The following is a 13,580-nucleotide window of genomic DNA, read 5'->3' as shown; positions in this document are numbered from 1 at the left end:
TAAATAGAAAAGAGCTCTTCCTTCAGACCTCAGTCTAAAAAACTGCCTGGGAAAAGAGGTTTTCTTTCTTCCACTGTAGCGTAAAAGGTCCTTCTTGGTCACAGAATCACCCCTCCAGTGCTCATTGCCTCTGGAGGACTTACTCACCTCAAGTTTAGTTCTACATGAAAGTTGAATGGGAAGACTGTGATGAAGAGTGCTTTGTGTCATTGATTAGGTCTGGGTGAAACTGCTCTTTTTCAGTAGGTAAGTTGAATACTTCCCTAGTCTTATTTTCAGTTATGATAAGTGAATAATTTTTACCAGGCAAGCTCTTGTGAAATTTGTCGTATACAAAGCACTTGTCACATAGTGGACATCCTAAGTGTCCGTTTGTTGTTGCTGTTGATATTATTGTTGTTGCTACCACTATTTTGGTCCAGGTCCTCATATTTACCTGTTTTTTTTTTTTTTCCTAAAGGAAACATATCCTTTGAGAATGTTACCCTTCTCATAAACCTTCAGTAATTCCATTAACTTTTGAGTAAACTTTGATGTCCTCCAGTGCTTTTTTTCATTTTCTTTTTTTCAGTCCCTTCAGGATCTTCTTTTTAGCCTCACTTTCTCCATCTTCCCCCCTACACTCTATGCCCAGGTCTGTGTCTACTGTCCCATGTCTCCTGTATAAAATTTTCCTTATTGGTGCCTTTGATGATGGTCATTTGGCTTGGAATTCTCTCCTTCCTTCCTTCTCTCTTTCATCAGGAAAAAATGTACCTCTCCCCACTATGATCTGGAAGGTGGTGCAGTAGATAAAGCATTGAGGCCCTGAGTCCAGTCCCCAGCAGTACATGTGTCAGTGGCTCTGGTTTTCTTTCTTCTCTCCTTCTCATTAGGTAATTTTTTAAAAAAAGATGTGACTCCCTGTGCTTGAGTTAGAGTCATTTGGGAGGTTATTTTTAGTCTTTCATGTGATTCTCAAACTCACTAAAAGAGAAACCCTGGGCTAGAGTCAATGGACATGAAGGAGGAATGAAAATTAGTGTATTTGATTCCATAGTTAAGGTTATGTGTGGAATGCTACAGTTGGGTTTATTTGTATAGGTTATAAAGCGTTCTCTTTAAAACATGAGAATTATCATCTTTAAGTGATTGGAGGTGTGAGAGGACTTGGGAGAAGAGGTGGGGAGGGTAGTACTGTGAATTTACTTTTTATCTCTAGGTGGTTCTAAAACAAGTCTGTTAATTTTTCATTCATTGGTTGTTTTTGTTTTTCTTTTAGTCCAAGGACAAAATGATGAGAGGCTCTCGAAGAGGATGTGTTAGACTCAGAGTGAGTATTTTTTTTTTTTAATAATTTTGATTTTGAAAGTCAGAAAAAGGTTTTATGTTAAGGGAAATCTAAATTTAGTTGTTTTTCCTTTCCTTTATTGTTGCTGTCAGCAGCTAAAGTTAGGAAAAGATGATTTCTCCAAGGTAACTGATAGTGCGAGAGCCAGGACTAGAATGTGGTACTTTTGGCCAGTGATTTAATGTTGAATCCATGCCCTAAGGTAGATACCAATATATAAATTTATATATCCTCTATTTTACAGATTGGAGCAGGAGCTGGAAATTAAATAAATTACACACACACACACACACACACACACACACACACACACACACAAATATGAAACATTTCTACTTTTAGGTGCTTTGTTGTTAATAATGGTCTACATAACAGGATATTCATATAATGCAAACCACATATATAATTAAACATGTTGTGGTAGCTCAGCTGTGACTTCTCGTGGTTAGCAGAACTCAGCCTGGGAACTTGGAGCCTCAGGCATGAAAGTATTTTGTATAACTACTATGGTATCTCCCCATCCTTAAAAGTTCTTTTTAAGAAAATGAACTTTAAGGGGCTGGGTGGTAGCGTAGCAGGTTAAACGCACATGGCGCTAAGCGCAAGGACCAGCGTAAGGATCCACTTCGAGCCCAGGCTTCCCACCTGGGAGTCGCTTTACAAGCGGTGAAGTAGGTCTGCAGGTGGCTTTCTCTCCCTCTCTCTGTCTTCCCCTCCTCTCTCCATTTTCTCTGTCCTATCCAACAGTGACATCAGTAACAACAACAATAATAATCACCACCACAACAATAAAATAACAAGGGCAACAAAAGGGAAAAAATAGCCTCCAGGAGCAGTGGATTTGTAGTGCAGGCAATGAGCTCCAGCAATAAGCCTGAAGGCAAAAAAAAAAAAAAAAGAATTTTAAGAAATTAATAATATACTTAGGGCAGTATGTCCTCAAAATTGTTATTTCAACATGTCATTAAAATTATTGAGAACTGGGAGTTGGGTGGTAGCGCAGCGGGTTAAGCGCACGTACGTGGTGCCAAGACCAAGGACCGACGTAAGGATCCCGGTTCTAGCCCCTGGCTCCCCACCTGCATTGGAGTTGTTTCATAGGCGGTAAAGCCCATCTGCAGGTGTCTAACTTTCTCTCCCCCTCTCTGTCTTCCCCTCCTCTCTCCATTGCTCTCTGTCCTATGCAACAACGGCATCAATTAACAACAACAATAATAACTACAACAATAAAAAAAAAACAAGGGAAACAAAAGGGAAAATAAATAAATATTAAAAAAAGAAAAATTATTGAGGACATATTTAACCTTTACTTCCATATTAAGTCTTCAAAATTCATTGTTTCTTTTGCATCTAGGGCACATCTCAGTTTGGATGAGCTGAACTTCAGGTACAAGTAGCTGGAGGCTACTTCACTGGAAAGTGTAGGCCTGTAGTTTCATGCTGCTTTTATCAAAAGATGCTTGTTCAGTTTTTACCATTGTCCAGATAACTAAAGAGAACAAAGACTGTATGGCTGGGGATATAGTTTCTTATACTTTGTTGTGTCTCTGGAAGGACATATCTATTTTAACTAAATAACTTAGCTCCTGGTAGCCTTTTTTTCCAGGATCTCTTATTTTCTTTTTGCCATCCTTTTCCAGCACCACTATTACTTCTTTTTTTTAGCATTATTACTTTTGAAGATGTGAATATATTAGTCGATAAATTTCTTTTATCAGCAGTAATTTATTGGTAGAAATGGAAAATGACAGAAAGAGACCAAATTCTAGTGGAATAATTCTGGTGCTGAAATAGAAATTAAGTATGGCAAATCTGTAGGATAGAAATGAGACAAACCCGCTATAAGCGAATGGTCTCTATACAATAAGTATAAAGATTAAAAAAATATATATGACTTACACTTTTTTCCCCCTTTAGCCCTCCCTCCTCCCCTCAGTTTTAATTGTTTTCCTAAGTACTTGCTACTGACCGTAGTCATGATTCATTCTGATATTAATTGCTTTCTTGGCTTGGGATGGAGTCAGTCTTGAGACTGGTAGAGCTATGTTGAAATAGCTTCTCAGTTGAATTCAATCTGGATTTGGGCTACTGCCTTATTGTTAAATTTTATACACAACCTCCTTCTCTTTCTTCATCTTTTCCTTTTCCTTCCTCCTTTCTTCTTTCTTATTGCTGTTGCTGGGCCTTCATCTGTACTGACTTTTTCAGCTATATATTAATATGGGGGGGTGGCGTGGGAAGACACCACAACACTGAAGCTTCCTCTGAGATTGAAAACTGTCAGGTGTGTGACAGTTTTATACACTACAGAAAATAAAATATAGTGGGATTATTAATCCGGTGATTACTATATAGGTTAATCACACAGGAAGCTTCTATTGTATATATTCCATCGATTGCAGTCCCTTCGCAGTCTCCTGAAGTAACCACTGTTCTGTTAAAGTAATCTTTCCTTGGATTAGCATTTCTAAATTACATACTTTTTTACTTTGCCATTAAAAAGACTTGCTGCCTTTTGTTTGTAATTTATCTTTTGAAGAAGGCAGGACCTGTGAAGTATAGGAGTTTCCAGAGTGTCGATTTTACTAGTTCTGTGTTCCTCATCTCTTTTTTTTTCTTTTCCTGCAAATTGGCAACTGGATCCAGAGACTGAAGTAGATTTAGATTTGATCCCTTTGACAAGATAGTAAGTGGTAGTATGTTCTTTTATCAGGAGGTCCATAATATTTGCACTTTGCTTTTTATTAATATTAGTAGCAATTGATGCTCAGTACCAGATCAATTTATCTGGGGATTGCAAAATAATGATACTCTTGTCATTTTGTTTTAATTGTCATTAAATAATTTTATAAGGAAGCACTTTTTAAAAATAATTATTTCCTTTTGTTGCCCTTGTTGTTTTATTGTTGTAGTTATTATTGTTGTTTTTATTGATGTCGTCATTGTTGGATAGGACAGAGAGAAATGGAGAGAGCAGGGAAAGACACACAAGGGAAGAGAAAGATAGACAGCTGCAGACCTGCTTCACCGCTTGAGAAGCGACTCCCCTGCAGGTGGGAAGCCAGGGGCTGGAACTGGAATCCTTACATTGGTCCTTGTGCTTAACCTGCTGTGCTACTGCCTGACTCCCAAGGAAGCACTTTTTATCTGCTTCTGGGCTCCTGAGTACTTTTTTCATTTCCCTTCACTAAACTTTCAAGATAATAAATTTATTCAAAACAACATTCATTTACACATGCCCAAAATAATTGAAAACAGAGACTTTTGAATTGGGCTAGTAACAGGTATGTGTACATTGATGTTCATAACAGTATATTCACAATAACCTATATGTAGAAGCAGCCCAGGACCCATTTGATATATTACTGTCAAAATCTGGTGTGTATGTATACAAAAGAATATTATTTAGTCGAAGATTCTGCCACGTGCTATATAATGAGCCTGGAAGACACTATGCAAAACCAGTCACAAAAAAGATACATTTTTATGACCAAGAGATTCTTATATGAATTACCCAGAGCAGTCAAATTCACAGAGAACGAGCCAATTGTTGGTTCAGGGCCTAAAGGAAAGGGGAATGGGAGTGGGAGTGTTTATGGGTACAGAATTTCAGTTTGGGAAGATAAAAAAATCCTGGAGTTTGTAGTAATGGTTACATAATGGTTATTCTTTAAACATTACATATATTTTTACCAGAATTTTAAGAAAGGCTATTGACTTTTATTATTTTTTAAAGCCTTTAAATTTTTTTTGATTAATAGTGGTTTACAAGATTTTAAGATTACAGTTCCACATGACACCCACCACCAAGATTTTGTGCCCCACCCTCCCAACACTAGCCATCATATTCTCACAAAGTCTTTGAGAAAGTCTGAAAAACCCATCCATTTATTACCATACAGTTCTATAGATCTCAGAATGGTCCTCTGCTTATGGTCTCATGGGTAAAATCAAATGATAGGTAGGCTCTTGTATTTAGCTGCTTCCAGACTCATTCAGATTGTTGACAGTTTATTTCCTTGTTAGAGGATGGGATCCTGTTTTCCTTCTGGGCTATCAACTGGGATCTGCTCTCAACTCTGGAAAAGACACTATTTTGTGGCTTCTTCATCTTTCAGTCAGGGTGGCTCTTGTAATCCTACTAGCACTTTCAATCTCTTTTGACTTCCCAGAAAATACTCTGGCTTTTAAAGGCCTCTTGATTAAATTAGGTTACACCCACCATCTGGTCACCCTTTTGCAAGTAAGCACTTCAGAGATATCTCTTGTTTATTCACAGTTCTACCCACACCTCAAGGAAGGAGATTATGCAGGGGCAAAGGTCATTTTCAGTATTCTTCCCACCACAAAGAAAAACAGACATACATGTGATAGAATTTTGACCCTTTGTTTCATGCTCTGAAAAAGAGAAATTATCTTTGATTTTTGAGTTTGTTTCTTTTTAAAATATTTTTTATTTTATATATTAGAGACAGAAATTGAGAGGGGAGGAGGAGAGAGAGACATTTGTGAAAAGAGACCGCTTGTGAAGCTTTCCTCCAGCAGAATGGGACTGGGGACTTGAACCTTAGTCTTTGTATATAGTAATGTGTGTTTAACAGGTACACACCATCACCTAGCCTCAAGTTTTCTCTTCTTTAAAGTGGGGATTACAATATCTTTGCAAAACTTTGTGAGAATTAGGTATCTGACACATAGATGGAAGCTATTAGTTAGTGTTGTGTGTGCATGCATGTGTGTGTGCCTGTGTGTGTGTATTTTGTGGTATTTTCCAAAAAACAAATTACCATTGGGCTCCCTATTTAGGAGACATCTAGAAAGTCTTTACAATGTAGACTCCTCAGTTATACTGTCTAGAATATTATTTCAGATATTTATTTTATTTTTTAAAGATTTATTTATTTATTACTGTTAAGAGTTATCTGGGTCTCCATGGCCACTGTTCCAGCAGAGCCTCTCTCTCTCTCTGTGTCTCTCTCTCTGTCTCTCAGTAGAGAATAAGATTAAAGGGAAAGAGAGAGGGGGGGAATTAGAGCTACCTGCAGCATTGTCCCACTATGAATGAAACTTCACCCCTGCAGGTTGGTACCAGAGGCTTGAATCTGGGTCTTTGAACATGATATGTGCACCCTACCAGGTGAGTCACTATCTAGCCCCTATTTATTTTAATTTTTTTGAGAGGAGAGAATTACCAGAACACTACTTAGCTTCAGCATATTGAACCTAGATTTTAAGCATGCAACTCCTGTGCTACCTCCCTGTCAGTCTTGTGACTAAAGGAGGTCTCTTACTTTTCTGCTCAGAAGAATTATGTAATAAGACCAGGACAGAGAAAAGGAGGTTTATTTCTCTAAGCCAAGAGGAAAGGCTCCTATTGGGAGAATCTAGACCACTAGGTTGGTGACTGAAGATTCCCAAGATGGCAACCCTGCAGTGAGATTTTATATCCTGCTATTTCTAGCTCTGGGTCTAGGTTCTAGTGGACATGTGGCACTGCCAAGCCGGCTCCCATTTTTATTTTTTTCTTTAAATATTTATTTATTATTTATTCCCTTTTGTTGCCCTTGTTTTATTGTTGTAGTTATGATTGTTGTCATTGTTGGATAGGACAGAGAGAAATGGAGAGAGGAGGGGAAGACAGAGAGGGGGAGAGAAAGATAGACAACTGCAGACCTGCTTCACCACTTGTGAAGCAACTCTCCTGCAGGTGGGGAGCCGGGGGCTCAAACCAGGATCCTTAGGCCGGTACTTTTTTTTTTTTTTTCACTTCTTGAGGTACCCATGATATGTGTTCGTGTATGGGAGTGTGTATTCCATCTTTGTTATTTGGTCATCCCTCATTGGGGACATAAGCTGTTTTCATATATTGACTGTTGTAAATATGTTGCAATAAACATAGGAGTACATGTATCTTTTCAAATTAGTGTTTTATATTTGAGTAATTAGTTGTGGACTTGATGTATCATATGATAGATTTATCAGTGTTGAGAGGAATGCTAAGAATATTGAGATGGGGAGTCAGGCAGTAGCACAGCGGTTAAGTGGGTTAAGTGCATGTGGCGCAAAGCGCAAGGACCGGAATAAGGATCCCTGTTGGAGTCCCTGGCTCCCCAGCTGCAGGGGAGTCACTTCACAGACGGTGAAGCAGGTCTGCAGGTGCCTGTCTTTCTCTCCCCCTCTGTCTCCCCTCCTCTCTCCATTTCTCTCTGTCCTATCCAACAACAACATCAATAACAACAGCAACAATAAAAACAAGGGCAACAAAAGGGAAAATAAACAAATATAATAAAAAAATAAGAAAAAGAATATTGAGAGGAATCACTGTACTGTTTTTCATGCTCAGTACAAGTTTACTTTCCCATCAACAATGTACAAGTGTTCATTTTATACCTTCATTAGCACTTCCTATTTCCGGTCTTTTTGGTATATACTGTTCTGGGGGCCTCATCTTTTGAGAGACTTTGCAAATGTTGATTTTTTTTTCCCCCTCTGAAGACTCTCGTAACAATTTTAGCCTTCCCTTCTTCCCTCTTCTTTTTATGACATCTGTCACTCAGTCATAAAAGTACTTGTGACATGGTATTACTCGTTAACTTGTCTGTGTTCTCTGTTCATTAAAGAGTTTCTATCTATTGCCATAAGTGATACATAATAAGTAGGTGTTCAGAAATGAATGTTATTAATTTAATTTTTCATTTTATTATTATTTTAGTTAAGAGACAGATAAGGCAGATAGAGGGGTTAGGGAGAGAGAAGGAAGAGGAGGAGAAGGAAGGGGAGACCAGGCACCAAAGTTCCCTTCAATGTGGTGGGGGACTGGGCTTGAACTTGGTCAGATACATTACAAAGCAGTACACTAAGTGAGATATTTCACTGGCCTGACTATTGTTAGATTTTATAGAGTTGTAAAAATAAATAAGTAAATATTGATGAATTTGTACAATGGTTTACATACAAAAGGGCTATGGGTGTTATCTTTAACACAACTTGAGCCTATGATATGTTATCTGTATTTTCTTTCTTTCCTTCTCTCTTTATATATATATTTTTGTTGTTGTTGTTGTTACTGGGGGCCTCACCACACTGAGCCTACCTTATTTATCTGTTTATCTTATCTTTTAACAAATTTTTTTTTAACAAATGTTTTTATTATTTATTTATTTTGCCTCCAGGGTTATTGCTGGGCTGGGTGCCCGTACCATGAATCCTATGCTCCTGGAGGCTATTTTTTTCTATTTGTTGCCCTTATTTATCATTGTCATTGTCATTATTATTATTGTTGCTGTCATTGTTGTTAGATAAGACAGAGAGAAATTGAGATAGGAGGGGAAGACAGAGAAGGGGAGAGAAAGACAGACACCTGCAGACCTGCTTCACCGTTTGTGAAGTGACTCCCCTGTAGGTAGGGGGCCAGGGGCTCGAACTGGAATCCTTGCATGGGTCCTTGCACTTCACACAATGTGCACTTCACCCACTGCACTACCGCCCAACCCCCAATGCATGTTTTTAATTCTGCCCCTTTTTTAAAAAAATATTCTTATTTATTAGATAGAGACAGAGAGAAATTGAGAGGGAAGGGGGAGGTAGGGAGAGAGAGATACTTGCAGCACTGCTTCACTACTGGTAAAGCTTCCTTCCTGTAGGTGTGGACCAGGCACAGTAGCTAAGGTGTTGGACTCTCAGGCATGAAGTCTAGAGTTTGATACCTGGCATTGCATATATCAGAGTGATGCTCTGCTTTTTCTTTCTCTTTCCTTATCTCTATCATTAATACATAAATCCATATTTTTAAAAGAATGCAATAGATAAACTAAAAATATATATATAGAGAGATGGGACTACCAGCACAGGAAGACAGAAGCCAAGGATTGAAGTGGTTACAAGAGAGAGTAGAGATCATCAAGAAAAAAATAGCAAAAAGAAAAAGATCTAAATCAAATAAGATAATGTAAAAAAATCATTGGACGGGCGGGGGAGACAGCATAATGGTTATGCAAACAGACTCTCATGCCTGAGGCTCCTAAATCCCAGGTTCAATCCCCCGCCCACCATAAGCCAGAGCTGAGCAGTGCTCTGGTGTCTCATAGCGTGTGTGTATGTGTCTCTCTCTGCATCTCTTTCAAAAAAAAATAAAAAATTAATAAAAAAAATTAAAAAAAAAATCATTGGACAACATTTGCATCATAGGGCTGGTGGGAGGTGGCAGAGGAAGAGAGAAGTAATTTGCATTTGAAGAAATATCTGCTGAGAATTTTCCTAAACTGAAGGAGATAAACCTTTAGATCCAGAAAATTGTTAGAGTTCCAAATAAAATAAATCCAAACCTGAGGTCACCAAGACACATAATAATTGAAAGGTCAAGGACAAAGATTTTTTTTTTTTGCCTCCAGGGTTATTGCTGGGGCTTGGTGCCTGTACCAGAAGTTCACTGCTCCTGGAGACTTTTTTTTCCCTTTTGTTGCCCTTGTTGTTTTATTGTTGTTGTGGTTATTGTTGTTGTTATTGATATTGTTCTTGCTGGATAGGACAGAGAGAAATGAGAGAGGAGGGGAAGATAGAGAAGGGGAGAGAAAGACAACTGCAGACCTGCTTCACTGCTTGTGAATCGATCCTCCTCCCCCATAGGTGGAGAGCTGGGGGCTCGAACTGGGATCCTTACACCGGTCCTTGCACTTCGTGCCATGTGTGCTGAACCCACTGTGTATCGCCCAACCCCCAGACAAAGAATTTTTAAAACACCTAAAGTAGTGAGCCACTTGTGAAGAAACCCCTGTAAGACTAGTAGCTGATGTCTCAGCAGATACTCGAAAGGCTAGAGCCAGCTGGTGGTGTGTGTATATATATATATTCAGAGTTTTGAATGGAAAAGACCTCCACCAAATAATACTCTCTTCAGCTAGGGTATCACTTAGGTTTGAAGGAGTGATGAAGAGCTTTCTAGGCAAGCAACACTTAAAGAAATTCATTCCCACTGGCCCTAAAATACTAAAGAGGGATTTATGTAAAGTGAAACTACAGAGTGATCTCACCCAGATGGGGTAAATAAACACAGTGAGGAAAACAAGCAAAGCCAAATGAAGACAAATCTTTGAACTTGGAGTGCACAGTGGACTTTAGATAAACCAAAGGGGTTGGGGAGGAGTCGGGGAGGATGTTTGGGTTGGAAGGATGGAGGTGGTCCTGTGGATTTTGCTGGAGCGATACTGGTCTTTGGTGGTGATTGTGGTGTAATAACATTTTGTTGAGGTACCAAGTTGTACATTTAAAACATTCAAGGTTGCTTCAAAATATTAATACAGATACTTCAACTCTGCAACATATTAAATAGTATAAAATCAGTGGAGGAAGAGTGACTATTTCCTTCCCATCTACCTTGACTGTTTTGGTCAAGAACTTTATGCCACTAGATGGTGCCCTTACTTTATTGCCAGAGTAATGCTACTGGTGAGTTGAGATCTGATTGTCCCACCCTCCCATTAGCTAGAAGCAGAATATTGACATTTCAGATAATACTACACAGTTTAGAAGTACTGACCTTAAATCAAGTGTGTGAGTTAGAGGCTAAAGCAGGATATATATATGGAATGGAATTTAAATTTAAATTCTATCGTTTAATAGCTTTTTGACTTCAGGAAATGTATTCAGCTCCAAGTGCTTTTTCTTTATTACTGAAATGAGCATCATCCTATCTACTCATAAATCATGATTATCAAATTAATCTATTAAAAGGTCTACTGACAGTATTTGGGACTTACAGTTTTTTCATGTGTGGTGACTTGTAAATAATAATTACTACTGATAAAGATGGACCTCAGATTCTGCGTACTTCTAAAGTGTTTTAGAATCTCAAGTGACCTGAGTCACACTCAGCAGTGTTTTGTTTGTTGTCCTCACTGGGATTTTATTGTTCTAGGCCATCCTTTTCAGATAGGAGAAAGACATCACAGTTTCAAAGCTTCCTTAAGTACAGTGTTGGAACCCTGTCATATGCAAAACAGAGCAAGTGCATTATTCCTATGAGCTATCTTGCCAGGCCCTCAACAAAGTCCCCTCCCCCCACCCCCACCCCCAGGATTATTTCTAGAGCCTTTTTAAAGTTGGAAGAGGAGGCGAGGAGGAGAGAGAGGAAGAGCAGTATACTGCAGCAGTATTTCATGAACTGTGAAGTTTCCTCCCTGTAGATGGGGGCCAGGTTCTTGGACATAGTGGTGTTTGCACTCTGCCTGCCCTCCCTCCCACCACCCTAACAGAGTTTTAATGCTAAATGCATTAGGAGTTTTCAAAAACTTTTCATCTATATGTGACTCAAAATAACTTTTTTCCTAATTTTTTAAAATGTTTATTTTCCCTTTTGTTGCCCTTGTTTTTTTTATTGTTGTAATTATTATTATTGTTGTTTTTGCTGTCGTTGTTGTTGGATAGGACAGAGAGAAATGGAGAGAGGAGGGGAAGACAGAGAGGGGAAGAGAAAGATAGACACCTACAGACCTGCTTCACCTCCTGTGAAGTGACTTCCCTGCAGGTGGGGTGCCAGGGGCTCTAAGCCAGATCCTTAGGCCGGTCCTTGCGCTTCGCACCATGTGTGCTTAACACACTGCACCACCGCTTGGCTCCCAGTAACTTGTTTTTTGAACTCAGTCCAGTGAAACTGAGCAATCTATTTTTATTTATTTATTTTACCAGAGCACTGCTCAGCTCTGGCTTATGGCGGTGCAGGGGATTGAACCTCGTCAGGCAAGAGAGTCTGTTTTGCATAATTATGCTATCTACCCCAGCCCCAGTCTATTTATCTATTGTGGTGGGCATCAGAATTAATTAATTCCCTTAAAATAGATTATTAATTTCACTTCAACATTAAGTGGCTGTGGAGTTACAGTGGGAGTAACTGTGCTGTGTATTCTTAGCATTGTCTAGATTCCTCTTTTTATTATTTTTGGAGCCAGTTTACTGTACTACTTTCTTATTCTTGTAAAGGGAGAGATAGACTCTAATATAGTTAGGATTTTTTTTCCCCTCAAATCATGAAGCAAAAATATGTTTTTGTTATCAGCCCCAAAACTGCAGAATTGTGATTCACATTGAGAGAGAAAGAGAGAATAGAAGAAAGGAACAGAGGGAAAGGGAGGAAAATCATGACTTTGAAGCCATTTTCTACCTGGAGCCAGGTTAATGTAGCCCTGGAACCAGCGGGTCTCTTGGTGAGCACAAGTACTGGCAGCTTCTGAGAAGTTGAACACCCAAATCCTTCAGAAGAAAAAAATAAAAGATATTATATTGAAAGATATCATATTAACATGAGTCACCCAAGTAGGGCTGAAATATCAGTTTGATACCTTAGTGGTCAGCATAACAAAGAACTTTGCTTAACAATAGAATATCATGGCATATACAGATTACATATACTATATATTAAAGGAAGTTTTGCTCTACAAAAAATTTAAAAAAAGGTATTATTAACCTAGATAAAGAGAGAGAAAGGATATTTCAGTCTGGGAGCACATGTGCAAAGGAAGTCAGAATGGTGAAAGAAAGCTTGGAGCATTGGTAAGCCTTAAGAGATACTCAGGTGTAGTTAGATGAGACAGAAAAGAAAATGTAGGTACAGAAAAATTACTGTGGGTCTTACGGGTTAGACTGTGACAGAATGATATTATCTCCAAATTCAGAATTTTTTTTAAGTAGCGGAGATCTATTCAATACTATTCCAGGAAAGCAGGAATTATTCAGAAATGTGCAAGGCAAACCAGGTCATGTTTGAAGGTGAAAAAGAGCCACCTTTTATGCCACCTTGTAACTACACCAAAATATGATGTAGTTACATATTTTTAAGAAGTGGGAGGTCAAAATAAACTGTAGGAAGATTTGGAAAAGTCTGAATAATGGTCTCAACAGGAAGGGAGTGAGAGGTGGGCCATTTGTGAAATGGAGATGTATTACTGAAAAGGATTATTGCTGCTGTTTTTATTAGAGAGATAAGGCTTGAGTTTGTGTAAATGCAGATGGGGACAAAGCAAAAAGAGATGGCAGGAGTAAGTTGCAAATTGGTAGAATAGGAGACCTGAATAAAAGTATTTTTTCCATTGTGACAAATGGAAAGGAAGCAAAGAGAGGGTATAGAAGTAGGTGAGTTTCCAGGTGGGAGGACATAGCAGAGTTTCTACCTGGTGACTCTATGTTGGTGGTAGTGGTTCAAAGAAAGTAGCTGCAATAGAAGAATGAAACTGAACCACTGTATTTCACCAAATGCAAA

At 38.6% G+C, this 13,580-nt stretch overlaps 1 protein-coding gene across 6 annotated transcripts in view; it reads left to right on the top strand.

Moving 5' to 3' along the window:
• The window catches only part of OSBPL9 (oxysterol binding protein like 9), a 135,489-nt gene that overhangs the window by 16,427 nt on the left and 105,482 nt on the right, over positions 1–13,580 (top strand). For 4 of the 6 annotated variants that reach the window (XM_007535155.2, XM_007535156.3, XM_007535154.3 and 1 more), the window contains exon 2: positions 1,262–1,312. The exons of the other annotated variants lie outside the window; for them this stretch is intronic. In XM_007535155.2, coding sequence (XP_007535217.2) covers positions 1,262–1,312 — 51 coding nt within the window. The remainder of the gene's footprint in view (positions 1–1,261; positions 1,313–13,580) is intronic. 6 annotated transcript variants of the gene reach the window in all.

The sequence above is a fragment of the Erinaceus europaeus genome, chromosome 13, assembly GCF_950295315.1.
Source record: "Erinaceus europaeus chromosome 13, mEriEur2.1, whole genome shotgun sequence".
Lineage (NCBI taxonomy): Eukaryota > Metazoa > Chordata > Mammalia > Eulipotyphla > Erinaceidae > Erinaceus > Erinaceus europaeus.
The sequence above is the reverse complement of the archived record's forward strand: the minus strand, read 5'-3'. Positions and strand labels throughout refer to the sequence as shown.